General features: G+C 52.8%; 3 protein-coding genes across 3 annotated transcripts; 2 read left to right on the top strand and 1 right to left on the bottom strand.

The window, feature by feature from the left end:
• Positions 1-60: 60 nt before the first annotated feature.
• TGME49_220260 (hypothetical protein) lies at positions 61-3,125 on the top strand. The gene is made up of 2 exons (XM_018779879.1): positions 61-214; positions 702-3,125. Exon 2 carries the CDS (start codon positions 711-713, stop codon positions 2,499-2,501), a length of 1,791 nt encoding a protein of 596 aa, XP_018637831.1. The 5' UTR covers positions 61-214; positions 702-710; the 3' UTR covers positions 2,502-3,125.
• Positions 3,126-3,241: 116 nt separating this feature from the next.
• Positions 3,242-7,523, bottom strand: IMC6 (alveolin domain containing intermediate filament IMC6). The gene has a single exon (XM_002371511.2). It carries the CDS (start codon positions 6,491-6,493, stop codon positions 5,159-5,161), a length of 1,335 nt encoding a protein of 444 aa, XP_002371552.1. The 5' UTR covers positions 6,494-7,523; the 3' UTR covers positions 3,242-5,158.
• A 2,248-nt stretch (positions 7,524-9,771) lies between these two features.
• On the top strand, positions 9,772-14,794 carry TGME49_220280 (mucin family glycoprotein). The gene is made up of 8 exons (XM_018779880.1): positions 9,772-10,419; positions 10,607-10,933; positions 11,157-11,314; positions 11,497-11,576; positions 11,711-11,890; positions 12,255-12,523; positions 13,005-13,660; positions 13,903-14,794. The coding sequence occupies exons 1-7, from the start codon at positions 10,299-10,301 to the stop codon at positions 13,223-13,225; spliced, it is 1,356 nt and encodes a 451-aa protein (XP_018637832.1). The 5' UTR covers positions 9,772-10,298; the 3' UTR covers positions 13,226-13,660; positions 13,903-14,794.
• The last annotated feature ends 1,408 nt before the right edge of the window (positions 14,795-16,202 follow it).

Consider the following 16,202-nt stretch of genomic DNA (forward strand, 5'->3'; position numbering starts at 1 on the left):
CGGGCCGCCACCGACTGAAAAAGCGTCTCCCGCACGACAGGAGACTCGTAGATTTCTACATTTCGTTCTTCCCCTTAAACAAAGACAGCCGTGGGATCTCTTCTGCCGCCAGCGGTTCGTACATCTCAAAGTCGGCACCTTCGCGGTTCGCGTTCCGCCCCGGAACTGCTGCTCTCTGCGGATTTGTGCTGGATACCGAGGCGGCCCAAGATAGGTATGTCTTGATCTGCATATGCATTGTCCCCGGCTCTTTGTCTGTCTCTTTTCTAGGATTGTGCCGGGGGTACGACCCCCTCGCAGCTGCGCCGTAGACCTTTGCCGGCCATTTGCTCTCGTCGACTTGTGCCGTCTCCCGGCGTCTGGCCAAGACCCTTGCTGTCGCGTTTTCGTGAACACAGTGGCAAGAAGAGTCACCTGCGAACTTTCTTTCCTCTGGCTTCTTCTCTTCAGGTCGCACATCTCCTACTTGGTCTCACTCTTTTCCTTCGTAGTGCCCCTTCCTGTCCACGGACCTCCAAGTCGCTTTCGCCTTTCCTTCGTACCTCTCCTTCTTCCTTGCACTTCCTCCACACTGCCTGTTCCAGCATCCTACCGCGCCTGCCTCCCTCTCGTCTCTTTCTCTTCTTCTGCCTTTCTCTCCTCTCTGCCTCTCCACTCCTTTCCTTGCTGGCGGTGTCCTCTGTAGTGGCGCTCGCTCTCAGACAGCAACCATGGCTGTGCCAGCGGCCGTCTTGTCTCAGCTGCGTCAGCAGTGGAGTGTGAACTTCAAGCCGGAGGCATTGGAACTCCTTCCGATCCTGCTCGCCGACGCATGCGACGACTCCGCGTCAGGGGGGTCGCGGGCGGCCTCCGGGTCTGTCTCACTCCAGACTTTGCAGCGCTTCCTGCTGACTTCGGATCTGCGGAGTCTCCGTCTCTCGCCACCGCTGCCCGAAGGCTTTCTCGCACAGAAGACATCGTCGGCACTCGCGGCGCCGCTCTTCCTCATGCTGCTCTCCTCCCGGGACATCACGCTGCCCTCGAAGGAAGGCGAAGAAGACTTCCGCTCGGCCGCTGCCGCCCCGTGCTACCGAGGCCACAAACGCCGGATGCTGCTGCTGAAACTGACTGACGGCGCGGGGTGTACGTACACCGCGATCGAGCACCACTTCTGCCGGCAGCTGGACGTGCCGCTGGTGCCGGGCTTGAAGATGCTGGTCGCCGCGGGGACGCGCGTCACCAACGGATTGCTTCTCCTCGAACCTGCGACGGTTCAGGTTCTGGGCGGGGCTGTGGCGAGTCTGGAGAGCGCCTTCAAGCTTCGCGAGCATGTCCAGCAGGCGCGCCTGCACAGGAAGGCGGAGAGCGAGGCTCCTGGCCGAGAGGCTGGAACGGGCAAGGAAGACGAGGGCCCCCCGCGCTTCCTGCCCTTCTCCTACGCCGCAGCGAAGAAGGCGCTCGAGGCCGGCAAGGAGGTCGTGGCGGCGGCGCTCGAAAGCCAGCAGAAGAAGAGCAGCCGCGAGAAGGCCCAGAGTGCGCGACGCGGCGAGGACCGCGAGGACGCGAGAAAGGCCATGCAGCAGCTGAAGGACGAGAGACATGCAGGCGAGAGCGGCAGCAAACTGGAGAGGTTCCAGCAACAGGCCGAGCCGAAGAAAGCCGCCGTCCAAGCTCTCGTTGTGAACCAGGCGGCGAGAGGCCGCGGAGACAGAAGACCTGCGCGCGAGGAGGGCGAGGGGGCGTCGCCGAGAGGCCGAGGCGGCCGGGGCTTCGGAGGCAGAGGAAGAAGAAAGAGAGACAACGACTTCGAAAATGAAGGTCTGTACATGAAAGACTCCAAGGCACCCGTCGCCTACAACCTCCTCGATCTGATCTGCAAGGAAAAACCGAGCGCGGCGATGGACAGCGAGCAGGCACCCGAGCGATACGAAAGGCCTGCGGTGTCCATGGGTGTTGTCTCCACACCCCACAGACCACCCGCTGCCTCCAAACTGGATTCGCGCGAAACTGACAGAGGCAGAGCGACAGGCTCGGTGCCCCAGCCGAACCGGGGCGGCCGCGGTAGGGGACGAAACCGCGGAGGCGGTTTCGGAGGAGAGAGTTCTCCACAAGGTGGACATGTCGAAGGAACGAGAGGCGGTACTTTCTTCTCGTACTACTACGCTGAAGACCCTGCATCAAAGCAGCTTTCGTCACATGCGCCATCCCATCACAGAAGCTCTCCAGGTGGTGGACATTCTCCCTACAACGCTTCAGCTCCTCACCCGTTTTCTTCTCCCTCGCCTTCTCCATCGTACCCCGCCCAGTCTGGCTCTGCCCACGCTTCGCTGTCGCATGTACAAGCCGGTGGTGCCGTTGGGAGGGATCTGGCAGCCGCGGCTTTTCCTTCTACGGTCGGTCCTGAGCAGCTACGCGGCGCCCGAGAGAGAGGGAGAGGAGGGCCGCGGGGACGAGGCGGGGGCCGGGGACGAGGCGGCGGGGGAAGGGGGAAGAGAGAGTTTCAGAGTGAACGAGGTTTTTGAAGTCTGAGTGTGTGTCTCGGAGCTAAGAATGAGGAGCGGGACCGGTAAACCACGAGAGGAAGTTTGACGGAGAGACTCGGGCTTGGATACCTGCTCGGAGTGCATCAGGGGAAGCGCCGGTTTTAGTCAGTGGCGTGTCGATGAATTGACCGCAGCACTGGCAGCTGTCACGGCTGTCACTGGTGTATTTCGAGAAGAGGGTTTCCTCTCTGTTGAACAGAATGGCTTGTCAGAAATGGAGTCAGTGGAAAGGATCCGTGCGGTAGCTGCGCTGGGGATGGATGAGAACCGCTTACGTGACTCGCGAGGTGACTTTTTATGGAGTTGTGCGCTTGTAAGCACAATTGCGGTTCGCGACATTCGCCGATCCCCCGTTATGCGTTATGACGGTTCCGAGTTCGACTGGAGGAACGTAAACAGCCTTCACGGTGCATTCCACGTTGACTGGATGCCTTCTGAGGCAATGGAAACTGACAGAAATAGACGACTTTTTACGGATAACACCACACGCGCAGGCCAAAAATCCACAAACAGCGGCATTGAGGGTCTGAGGCGCCTTCGACTTGACGCTTCTGAAGGGTGATGCTGACTTCTACGGAGGATAGGGCAACCTCTTTAAAAAACACCGCTTTGTTTTGATCTCTGAAGAGGGTTTGGAAGTCCTTCTCCCAAGAACTAACACAAGTTCCTATTTCTTGGGGAGCACTCAGGATTAACATGCATCCATAGTAAATTTTGAACGAGGCGCCACTCAAACGCTTCTCCTAAGGAGGGTATCGTCCCGAGTTCCGCGTGCACAGCATGGCAATCGTAGCAGAACTGCGAAAGGCGACGTGCAGGGGAACACTCGGATTTTAAAGTAGTGCTTCGAAGTTCAGACGATACATTTTTGAAAGGCCCACTCCAACCTGGGGAAACTTTCACGTGTGGAAGACTCATTCGCTGGACGGGAATCGCCGCACAGACTTCGCCTCCTCTACACATCCTTACAAGATGCTATAAATGGGAGATGCGTGCTAATTTTTTGCCTTAAGTCTCCAGCGATGCCATCAGCGTAACTCGAAGAAAACCGATGTGCACGCAAACACATATCTGATGATCCAGCCAGAACGACATGCTCGATCTCAGACGGCTCAGCGGCAAAAAGTGAAAACTAAAACGCGGGTCTCTTCTAAATTAGCATTCTCCTGCAAGAGATCCAATGTGCTGCCAGTGTTTAGGTCTCATCAGACAGGCAGCAACCCCCTGCAGCGACACTAAAGTGGCTACCGGAGATTCCACGACACTGGATGCTCGCCACTTCTGCTTTTCAGTAATTCATGTATTGATGTGACTCTATTGATTTAAAACCAAGAAAAATTGTGCGTGTCGCACGCGCTGGGGTCGTGGTAGGGATCGGGAATGGCTGTCTGTGGTGACAAAACTGATTCTCAGATGCCATCCATGTACGGCACCGCTGACGCTTAACAAATATGAGATCTCAGGTTTGAGCTTGCGAGCGCTGAGCTTCAGACGCGATTTCTCACCGCGCAAATGCGCGTGTTCACTTTCGTAGGAGCTGCACAAACGCTTGCTTGGAAATGAGGCTTCTTCGGCATTTCGCGTCTGCGCTATATCCTGCCAAGAGGGCTCTGCGCTATACGGGTATGCGTTTGAGTCTGCCAAGTTTCTCTGTTTCGTTACTCCGGGCATTGCCGTGTCTTGTGTTTCTTCACTATACATTTCACATCTCCTTTTTGGCTGGTACTTTTTGAGTCAACAGATACGCAGAACCCAATTTCGTTAATTCTGGATATGTATAGGAATTGAGTGAGTCCACAACCGGAAACGCTACAGGCTCAGGTTGCGAAGAGGACGCAAAAAAGTTGGGAAAATGGCGATGTTTTCAACGCCCAAGCGATTCGCGGATATCAGGGAAAGACAAGCCAGGGCAGCCCCCAGCTCTGACGCTGGATTGCAGCACTTGGTATGTCTGCATATATATTTATGCATGGACATACACACATGTATATATATAAATATATCTGATATACCTGTATACAGCGAATATCCTAAAGTATAAGAGTATGCTTGACTTATGCAGCAACGCATACAGGAGTCATGTTTCCCGATCGTGTCCTCTCTCCTGGCGGATTTTTCTTAGTCGACTGGTGCCGGGAAATCGTGGACGCGGGATCCCTCCCCCAGACAAAGAGGAGACACACAGACGGTGGACCCGTGAGGGCCGTTATTGCAATTCATGTTGAAACGAGGCAGTTTAAAAAGAGAAAAGCACCCGAAAAACGAACTGTAGAAGATCCCTCTGTCACTCGATTCACGCCACACAGAATAAGAAGGCACCTCTTTCGGTGCGTTTTCCAAAATGATTCGCGTGGTGCACCCGTCAGTTCTTCAGGTTCCCGTTACCGCTTCACAAGAAGTGAGCTTTCGTTCTAGCCGTCCCTTGTGTACGAGTCAGCTGTTCGATATTTCCACGCAGAACCCTTTTCGGCTTCTGCTGAGAGAGCTTCTCTCAACTTTCTGCCTTTCTCTCTGCACGGTATCCTTTCAGATTCCCCTGAAGACTGCGACTGAATGCTTCCCATCGCTCCCAATTGTAAAACTCCCTTGAATTGTCCCTCAACCTCTTTTTTTACGCATGATGCGGACTTCCAGTTTCAGTGCACCTCGCCTTCGGAGTTGAAAGAGCTGCCTCTGCTACCCTGTTTATCGCCCGCGTCAGCACTTCCTTCTGCCTGTTCGTCGGTCGCGGCGGGGCGAGGAACTTGCGACTCTGTGCCGACTTGCGACACGAACGAGCCCCCGCGCTCGAGGTGTCCCTCCTGGGCAGCAGCACGCGCTTCCTTCATCTGGTTCGCCGTACGAAACTCGATTTCAGGCTCTTTCTGGGGAGCGCCGCACGCGGTGCCTGCGCCACACAGGGCCGCGTTTTCCTCAGCAAACTGGTGGTGGGCGCGGACGTATTCGTCAGAGACACGGAGGGTGCCGGGGGGCGAGACGATGTCAAAGCCTTGCTCGGTAATCGCAGCTTCGGGGACCTCCTTGCGGACCATGACCGCCGGCATTTCCTTGACGGCTTGCATGGGGTACGGGACGATGAGCGGCGCGGGGCACTCGAGAGACACATCGAAGACAGGGACGAAGCGTTCCACATGAACGATCTTCTCCACGGGAGTCCACACGTACTTGACCTCGTCAACGTACTTGGGGACTTCGATGATTTTCGGAACCTTCTTTTCGATAGTGTCCACCACGACTTCGTGCTCCACGACTTTGTCAACGAACTTCACCTGCGGCACCTCGACTTCGATTTCCTCCTGCTTGCCGACGTACTTGACGACGGGGCGCGGCACCTCGCGAATGTCCCACTTGGCGACGAACTTGTGAGTAAAACCTGTGACAATCGGGACGACCACTTCCTTTTCAACGTACTTGATTTGCTCGACGTCAAAGTCTTCGTGGTCCGCGTTGATTTGCATGACGGGAACTTCGTGTTCGACACCCTGGTTGTACACCTTGGGGCGGACCGCGTCGACGACGTCTACTTGTGGTACTTCAATGATTTTGTCGCGGCGGTGAATCTCCTGGATAACGGGGACGGGGACGACGGGCTGGCCACAGCGAAGCTGCAGCTTGCCGTCTCGGGTCCACCTCCACATGTTTTCCTCGTAACTCCGATCGTAGGTTTCAGAGGAGCTGTCTGAGCCGACCTGAGCGGGGCCGCAGCACTGGCCGAAGAACCCGCCGCTGTTGACGGGCACTCTGTTCTGGTGCCAGTTGTACATCGGGAACGGGGTGACCTCGCTGCCGGCGACGCTGCCCATCGTGGCCACGCCCGGGACGGTCTGACTTTGAGGTGCTGCGCCTGGGAATGCCGCTGGAGTGGGGAAGAGCGGTGAAGGCGGAGCACTTGGAACCGCGAAGCTTCCCATGGAAGCCATTGGGGAGAAGCCCGAAGTCGGGGCAGACTGGTTCGGGGCTGTCTGAGCCATTTCGTCGGACAACAGCGGAACTACAAGGAGGAAGTACGGCGCACGCGCAAAGGGAAACGACCAAGACGGAGGGAAGGTAATAAAAAGGGGGAAGGGGAAAAGAGGAATCGAAGTGATTCGAACTACCCCGGACTACCCCGATGGAAGCCACCGGGTTCTCCCGCTGGTTCGACCGAGGTGCCTAGAATGGACGGGCGGTGGGTCGAAGAGCCAGGGAGACGCCTCCGCAAACGCATGAACAAAGATGGAAGGAACTGCAACGCTCCGAGTTAAAAACGAAATCTTCACAACCTAGGATTTCACGTTAGCGATGAGCTACAACAGTCCATTGGACGGGCGGGCTGTGAAGCGGGCAGCAAGCGACTGAGGCATCGCTCGTGGCCCTTACAAGGCAAAGCGCTCAAAGGTAGCGGCTGGATCAAAGAAAATACCTGAGTTCAGTTTTACACAGCGAAGAGTAGAAAATACACGGGTTTGGACTGCAGAAAGAAGTTGTTTTCGATACCCTGCGCCAGAAAACACGCGAGTTGCTAGTTAGCCTCTGCAAACGGGCCACGAGCGAGAGAAAGGAAATCGCTGGATGCGTCTCGTGGGCGCCGCTGCGCGGCGCTCGCCAAGGCACGAGTCCCGAGGGGTTCGCTCACAGTCCAGCAGTTGCAACCGTTGACAACGCGCAGGTGGAAAATGCGCAACGGATGTTCAAAATTTCGTGACAGTTTCGCGAGAAAACGATGCATTTGGGCTAGGAATGGCAGCGCCCCCACAAGAATCCCAAGAAAAACTCGTGAGATCAACCATGACGCTGCCGGACCTAGGTGTTGACTCCTATAGGAACCAGCGCGCGCTACAAGACCTCGAGTGTGAACGCCAGCCAAGGGCAGACTCAACTCGTAGTTTCTGCGGTCCCATGCGGCACATCGAGGTTGGCCAAAGCGGCCACGTTCGCGCCGACTCTTGCGCCGTCGATCCTGGAGCTTAACGTCTCAGGCCAGAGCAGCCAGACTCGCCCTTCCCCGCGATTAATGCTGTTCATGGGAGTAAACTAGAAAACCGCCGCCTTGTCGGGCTGCGGCCTCTGGCATGCTCGAGAGGAGGAGCATACGTCGCGCGCAAGGAAAGGCAGTGTACAGTTCGAGAGAAGACACTCCAGATACAAAAATTTCCCTTTGCAGGCGAAGTTGTTCGTTCTAGTGTCTACCATAATTCGACGGGTGCCGGGCTCTTTTCATGGTGGCCAGAAGAGGACTGCGAGGTAACCCCGCGAATGACAGCGAGGTAACTCCGCGATTGATTGCGAGGTAACTCCGCGATTACCCTTCTTCGAGCTGACAGCTGGAACATGCGGATATCTCAGCTTTAGCACCTCAGAGGGAAGTGTATTTTCACTGTTAGCAGTTGCACCGAAAACGTTTTCCGCGACTAGCCTTCACTGCGGAGACAATATCCCCAGTTAACGTTTCTCATCCTCCAGAATAGAACGGCTCAACGCCTCCACCGCGAGTGTGCGTACTTCGCAGGCATTTTCTAGTTTGTAGAGGCGGTACAGTGGTGAACAACGCTTGAGGAAGCCTACGAATAATTGAAGTCATTTTGGGTTCAGCCTTCTGGCTTTTTTCGCTGGTGGAAAAGTGGAAAACGCCGCTTAGATGCGTCCGTCACGAAAGTGAGGTCCCATCTCGGGTACTGCGGCAGCAGGGACGTTGCTAATGGGAACAAAGTCCAGGCAAGATAATCGCGAAATGTGCTCTATGCCGAAATCTAGGTGTCCTGAAATGAAGAGGTTTCACAGCAGGGAAAAGGGATCAACGGTTTCACTGCGTTCGTACTCTTTGCCTCAATCTTGGAAGCAGGAGCCTTGATCGAAAAACAAGACACGTCGTCGCCTGATGTCCATTCAAAGTGTACATCAGCAAGTAGCCGGGATTGTTAGGGTCTGCTAATCGGCGATACCGAGGGTCGACAATACCAGGAGCGGCCCGGACGGACCGGCAAATCCCCATACGCAAGAACTTATCGCGATGCGGCAGCGGTTTGTTCATGGCGACTGTCTGTGGCACCCCAGCAGCATGTGCTTGACTCATAACTATACGTGCAACACAACGAAAAACTCTTCGTAGCGCTCGCGGGTAGAAAAGCAATGCAGCTCGTGATCAATGTGAGGTACGAAGAAGCCTCTCGGCCTCCCGCTACAGTAGGCTGCAACGTTCTGTGCCGTAATAGCCAACTAGGCGTGAACTGCTCCAAAGGCTGCTGTCTTCACAGCTCCAACGGATCACAGATGAAAGTCAATACGTTAAAATGTGGTGTGCAGCGAAGACGGGTAGTCACTCGCGCGAGTTCTGCGTTCAACCGAATCTCAACTGAACCTGCTAAAGTGCTCAACAAGTTCATTTCCGAACCCTGAGTCACGTGGCAACCTTCCTTCTTGCCTCCGAGCCAGACTTGCCGTCAGTCTAGTAGTCGGTGTTCCTCAAGAAAGCCCCTTCAAGGAAGCCGCACCAGAAGGTAGCACGACGCACGCATGTACGCATGCCCATATAATTTTGCACTCTGCAAGTTTTCCCACGTCTTGTAAACGTTCTCACATTACATCTCAGTCTTCGTGAGTGGCTTTTTGGCCGTATTTATGAGCGGACATACGCGAAATGGAAACGTCACATGTCACATCTGCTGTTCTTTTGGGCACGCCGATTTCTGGGCGGGTCGTAATGCCTGTCGCGAAAACGCAAGACAGAGACATTTCTTGCATTTGGAAGTTCCGGAATAACAATTGTTAACATCGATGTGGGTGCCGATAGTTGTACCTTTCGAAACTGCCGCATCGAATAGCTAGGTCGGTGTGCGCTGGAGTGGTCTCAATCGACACCACACACGACCACATCAAATTTTTAATGGACGTCATCGAATCAACTGCAACACAACGTTGCAGCTAAGCGGCAGAAATGCTAGGCTTCGTTCGCCGGGCAGGTTCCACGAGGCTGCCCTAGCTGAGTGTTACTTCAGGGACGCCGTCGCACGACTGACGTTCGACATTTTTCTTGGCTCACTGACCGGTCTATTCGTAGCTAGCGGTATAGGCGCCCACCATTTCCCAGTTTCGTCTGTCGGTGCCGCCTTCCACAGAACCGGCACAGACTGTAGATGGCTTGCTACAGATGACTTGGCCGCTGCAGCCACCGATATGTACTGGTCGGCCCCAGGGAAGCACCGAAATTCTACACACCCCAGGATGGGAACATTTGATGATAGCCAGATTCCGTCTTTCCCATAGCCAGAGCTTTTGTTGTTCTTCCTGCATACGAGGCAGATGTTCTTCAGTTCGTCTCAATAACTACACAACATTCATCGGAGATTTGTTAACCTCTAGATCACTTTGCATTCCGATTTTTAGCTGAACCGTTTTTTGTTCATGCGCTTGTCCGGGAAAGTGTTTCTCCAATCCTCCCTTTCATTCTGCGGTGTTGGCGCCGATCTGTAGCTTCAACGGTTCATGACCCGCGGAATATCAATTCACACTTCATCATCGGTATCTGCCTGTAGCCAGTACCGTTTAGCCGTTTCTGTTCATCACTAACAATAACGATCAGTGTGCTGCAATACTTTCAGCTAATCTGCAAAGTTACTTGAAGGTCTTATAAAGGGGCTTATTCATCTTCCGACACCAAGAGGTTGTTTGCTCACATTAGCAATCGACAGCAGCTCACTGTTGTTTCTCCTTCGTTGCTAGGTGCTCTGTTGCTTCCGGTTATAGTACACGCCGCCAGTTCTCACTCTACAGCTTCATTGCCTGTTGTTTACCGCGCTGATGAAGGCAGCCATGGCTAGAACGATTCGTTCACTCGCCGGTCTTGTACTCTCACTCTGCGTGAGCATCTCGATAGAGAAGCAGCACTCTGTCTCTGGATGGCATCCTCGTCCGTTGCGAGGTGAGTTGCTCATTCTTCCGAAGAGACAAAGAACGCGCGCAGTATCATGAGCATGGTTTCAGGGATACCACTTCGACTTCGTCTACGTAGACGCTGATCCAACTGACGACGAAGACATCCGTGGTGATCCCGACGCACTTTCGTTTTTAATATAGCCGCATGCTTGAGCGATTGTCTGTTACTGCAGATCTCGGTTGGGAGAAGCCCATCTCCCCGCTTAAGGATACTCCACTGAACGATTCTGGTCCCCGGGAAGCGCCTATATCTCTTCTGAACTCTTCATCAGTCCAAGCCCATGAGGGGATACACAGTGCGGACACTCTTGCTGGGTCCCCAACATTAATGGGAAAGTGGGATGCGGCTACGCCAGCACACGCCACCGAATCTGATATTGGTCTCTCTGGAATGAGTTCCTTGGAGCAACTGAGTGAAAACGCACCTGGAAACACAGGGTTGAGCGGCGTGCAACCACGAAACGTGACGCCAACAATTCAGATTCAAGATGTTTCCGCTGGTAAGTGTGGTTGGTCTGAGTCATGTCCACTCGCTGCGTTTGGTTTTTCGCGAGACTCTGTTGTACGGTCAAGATTCATGCACTCCGGTGTTACGGCCAGTTTGCGACTGAGCCCCTGAATATGGAATAGACAACGAATAGCAGAAATAGCATTCCACCTGCGGCTTCATTTGCATTTCGCGTCCAGAATCATGGTGGCGCTTCTGCTTTTATTTTTGATCAGCGTGTGAGGCCTACCACGATGCAAAGAGAGGTCGCCAGCTGTCTCCGCGGCTGTCGGAGTTAACAACAGGAGACAAGGAACGCGCATCACAACGACTCCAGGCTTTCATTGATAATGGATGTGAAGATGTCGTCGAAGTTGACGAGTGTAGAAATAAAGTGCGATCCGTTTCATGCTTCGACCCTTTGCACGACAGTCCTCAGTTGCCGGTGGATAAGGCGAGAAGTACACTTGTTCAGTTCCGCGCACCAGCATTATGCAATGGCATGCTCGTTTTCATTGCTAGGCAACGCACACCATTATGTGAGACTTTATCACTCTGTCACCCACGTCTTTATAGGGAATCAACGTATTTGACGGGACGAGCGTAAGCTGCGTTGATGCTGTCAACGCTTGGTACAACCAAGTTCACGACTACACGTAAGCTACGGAAAACCATACGCTGAAGTCGCCTCGCTCATGCTTGATACTCTTCAACGCCGTACCTAGCGCGGCATATATGTCTACTGTGCTCCTGTCACTTACTTTGGCCTTGTGCTGGGTAACTTATGCAGGTACGAGCGCTACTCCAACTGGCATTTTAAAAAGACTGGATCCTTCACTCTGCTTATGTGGGACGACACTGAAGAGCTGTGCTGTGTCCAAACAAATGGATGCAGACAACTAGGAAAGCCGGAAAGGCTACTTTGCGCCTACTCTCCGGCAGGAAATACTGTAGGAGAATATCCTTTCAGGTAAACTGGATTTTGAATCAGTACCTCATCCCCTGTTCGTGGACTAGTAAGTACTAGCAGGAGGCACTTCATCGACTTGTGGGAAGTCCTGGTAGCTCATTTGTCATCCGGCAAGTCCGGTGAAACGGGACGCGCAATGCGCCATTACTTAAGTATAGCGGTGCTAGCATAGTTGGGCGACTGTAGAGCGCGAGCCGACACTAGGTGAATGCAGTGCTTACTGTGTCACACCATCAACATCACTCGACGTCATACGGAGATATCCTGGTTCTGGATGCCCTCGTCTCTCACCGACACCAACGGTAACGTGAATCCTGTTAAATAACGTCGAGCGAGTAATTTCCTCGTTGTGCCCTTTCTACAGCCTTGACCAGTGGAAAAGCATTATCGAACGAGATGGCCTGCCTCAGACAACGATTATAGTGGGTGGAACGTCCAGTGAAACACCTTCAGTTACAACGACGTCAACCCGAACTGCCACTACAACCAGCACGCAGACAACGGCGACAACAACGCGGACTACAACAAGCACTTCTACCTCGACACATACTACAACCAAGACTACCACTACAACTACTACGTCTACGACCACAACTACGACGGTGCCTCCAGCCCCGGAGGACTTTACAGATGGTGAGATTTAAGATCGGTAAAAGCATGCTCACTTCCGTGTCGGGACCTTTCAGCTGCTTCCAGCTAGCAAAGTCTTACCGGACACGTGAGCGAAACACAGAGAACGTGGACTCCTTATCAAAAGAGCGAGAGTCAGTGGATCCTCACATCACACAACATGGCATCGCAACCGCACAGCCAAACCAAAAAGCTCCAGCCTGTGATGTCGTTATCGGGGGCAGACAGATGAGCGGGACATCCGGCAAGTCAATTCTGGTTAGGCAGGCCAGTCATTTATAAAGATGTGAGCTAGCTCTACGTTGTCTCTGGGAAGAGCACATTTTGTGTTTTACAGTTGAGAATCTCGGTGCCTTCCACGGCTGCACTGGGTGGAGGATTGACTACCAGTTGCACACTTCTACTGTCTTCTTATTCAGAAGTGCCTCTACAGTCCCACCAGATAGCTGTACCGCCTCTGCGATTTGTCTTTGTCGTCGGACAGAATGTCTTCAGGCTCACAATGAGAAGAGAGTAGAGGGGATGTCTACTCCCATCCGGCAGTTGGTCCGGAACACCGGGGCGGTCTCTCAAGCAGAGGCATATCGAGACACGATAGAGAGAGGAGGCTGCCTTTTCCAACACAGCGGAGTCCGTCAGGTAGGACCGTGGGGTCTACTCAGTTTTGAGTCTAATGAGAAAACAGATACAAACACTTTGATATAACAATCGGTTGCGCCATTCTGCACCACCAGCGGCCCTTAGCCGGGCTCAGAATGCCCCTGCCTGTGTAGGCAGGCCCCGTTGCACCAGACTCTGTAATCGTGACAGAAACCATCACCCATTCCAGTCCAGCTCTGCACTCTTAACTCCGTATATGTACTGATCATTCTTCGATACTACCTGTGGCACGGCGAGCGATCTGCAGTCCACCGTTTCGGTTTGCACTTGCAAGATATTTGCTTTTTTCGGCCGCTGACAGGGCAACGGCAGAGTGCAAGTATTTAACTCCAGCAGCAGAAGTTCAATCGTGCTAGGAGGGTTGTGTTTCGGGCTTTCCGCGTGTTTGCAGTACGGCGAAAACCTATACAAATCATCTGTCCACACCACGTGCAAGGACGCAGTTGCGCTATGGTATAGCGAGAAGAAAAACTACACCCAGTACGTCGCAAAACTGTATTCCTCTGGTGGCAGGGCCTCAAAGAGTGTTTGAATCTCCCACACGGGACGAAAAGCCAACACAGTGGGTAAACATCAGAGCACACACGTGTCAAGGGATGGTGTTGCAGTGCCGCGGAAGTCGTAAGCAATTGGGCGAGCACTTGCCACCTGCGCTATAATATTGTTGTCACATTCTCTAAGGCTCTTTTTTCCCTAACGGGGATCCTGTTTTGTTGCTGCAGATACGCAGCTATCAACTCTTTCAACTACCAGAACTTTGGCCATTTCACTCAAGTTATGTGGGCAAACAGCAGTGGCCTTGGATGTGCATACAGTTCTAAGTGTCGTACTGTTGTATGCAACTACTACCCACCAGGAAACTATATCGGACAGTATCCTTTCAGGTGAGGCGAAAGGAAGTCTTTGGTTTCTTGGGCTTTGACTTCTTGAATGCTGCTTGATGAGAGTGAAAGTCGGCAATGTAGCGCTGCTCCACCACTGCAGGACAGGATAGTGCAGGGAACGGCTCAAGATGAATATCGGCGTTGCTGTCGTTTCTTGTCTCCCTTCTTCCAGCCGAGCTCAATACAACAGCATTCTCGAAAGGGATGGGTAAGAATTTGCAGCCATTGTTGGGTCAAGAGCCGGAGAAATCAGGCCACCAACTAAAATCAATACGTCCTTCAATGCGGTGGCCAACAGGCATCTAATATTGTTGTTAGCGCGTGAAATAAAGGATCCCCAAGACGCTTCCAAAGCGAAGCGATGTTGTTTTAGATTACCTGAAGGAAGATAAGCTTTATTTCAAGGCAAAGCGTGTATTGTCTAGCAGTTTGTTTTTGAAGTTTTATAGTGCGCGGCTGCTCATTGCTCAGCTGGTGTCATTCCACGACGAGACATCAATGAATTTCTCGATGCCGTTCAGCCTCCAAAGGCCTACCAAACCGCTTCAGGTTTAGAGTTTGTGCCTGTGATTTCCCAGTAGTAAGATCCGTGAGCAGCGAGGCTGAATAACATTGTGCAGCCAAAAACGGAATGCCATTCAAGTTCCATTTGAGTCAGCATAGAGTTCTCAAATTCTGCTTCCAAAACATCAAAACCTCTGCTTTCCTCTGGCTTTAAAAACGCGCTTGACTGACGAAATTGGACTCCTTCGTAAGATGAGCACATCGTGACCTGGGTACTGGGGGCTCCACTTTGACAACAGCGTTTGCGCGAAACAACAGTCTTCTGACAGGGTAGAAATGTGCAAGCGATCAATTACTAAACTGTTTTCACAGCCGTTCGTTTAGGCTTCTACGAGTTTAACTCGACAGAAATCAACAGCCGAGCTAGAAAAGATCTCCAGACTCTCGGAATATCAGATGGATGCTCCACTAGTTTGCAGTTTAGTTTTCGTACGCCTAGGTCGAGACACGCGAACCTTGAGAAGACTCGTTGTGACCAGCAAAGGTGGTGCGTGACGGAGGGGCTGGAGGATGCGCAGTGTCTTTCTCGGAGGCCATATCCAGTTGAAATCAGCGCTGGTACCCTCGATCGTACCCGATAATCAGTTGTTTCCATTCCGTATTGCTCTTTGCGCGCGCATGCATCCGCGCGAAAAACGCAGCCATACAACACGCTGCACACGAACTAGCTTTTCTCCAACGTCTGTGATTCCTCTGAAAACTCTGAATCCTACAGTAGCTTAGCCAGTCGACAAAAACGGGCAACAACTACGGAATCTAGTACAGAAGAGATTTTATGGAAAAACGGTTGCTCTCGGGAAGACGCTGTAAATATGTGCTACGTCAACTGCCTCTCAAACCCAGTTTCAAATGTGATACCACGATACCCTCTTTACTGACGTTGGTTGGATTCCAGAGCGGTTGGCACTTCATTCAATCAGGATCGGAAATTGGAGAACTATCCCGAGTTTTGTAACCCTTCTAGCATCCAGCCTGAGTAAAATCGAGATGTGGTCTGGCCGCGTTTTAAACCAAAAGGGGTTTTCAAAGAAACCGTGTTTTCATCGCGTGCCAATGGTAGATGTTTACTTTTGTTATATCCGAAGCAAACCTGGGTCGAAGCGAGTGTTATCAGCATGAATGACCCGTGTCGGATTGAAAAAAAGTCAACTTTCGGCTGCGCTCGGGGTGGAGATAGGGCAATCTACACGCGTGTCTGACAACCACGGGCACTGTAGATCCGAGGGCGGACACCACCGAGTAGCCTCTAGATGCTTTCCTCACCGTATTCGACAACTAAACTAATTGCTTAAGGGAACAGTTTGGCTTGCTTCTTTCTCCAGCCCAATCAGAAATCTCAACTGTGCAAACCCACACAGAAAGTGCCGCAGCAACTATACTCCAACCACGTCCGAAGCTCCATAAATTACTAGTTTTACCTAGACCGTGTGTTTCTGACGACAAATTCGTTGTTGCCCCTTCTGGGATTTGGCATCTTCCCTAAGATTTTGCTTCGGGTCCTGACCGTCCACTGAGCAGCGAAATGGAAGGTCCACTGTGTCATCGCGATAGCCGCACTTGCCGTAGGGAATATT

The sequence above is a fragment of the Toxoplasma gondii genome, chromosome V, assembly GCF_000006565.2.
Source record: "Toxoplasma gondii ME49 chromosome V, whole genome shotgun sequence".
Lineage (NCBI taxonomy): Eukaryota > Apicomplexa > Conoidasida > Eucoccidiorida > Sarcocystidae > Toxoplasma > Toxoplasma gondii.

What these genes read in the sequence shown, in the direction of transcription:
- IMC6 (XM_002371511.2), bottom strand. Translation starts at nt 6,493, where the DNA reads ATGGCTCAGACAGCCCCGAACCAGTCTGCCCCGACTTCGGGCTTCTCC.
- TGME49_220280 (XM_018779880.1), top strand. Translation starts at nt 10,299, where the DNA reads ATGAAGGCAGCCATGGCTAGAACGATTCGTTCACTCGCCGGTCTTGTA. An exon ending in GATTCAAGATGTTTCCGCTG is followed by an intron (nt 10,934 to 11,156) that starts GTAAGTGTGGTT and finishes ATTTTTGATCAG; the next exon opens with CGTGTGAGGCCTACCACGAT. An exon ending in TTGACGAGTGTAGAAATAAA is followed by an intron (nt 11,315 to 11,496) that starts GTGCGATCCGTT and finishes ACGTCTTTATAG; the next exon opens with GGAATCAACGTATTTGACGG.
- TGME49_220260 (XM_018779879.1), top strand. Translation starts at nt 711, where the DNA reads ATGGCTGTGCCAGCGGCCGTCTTGTCTCAGCTGCGTCAGCAGTGGAGT.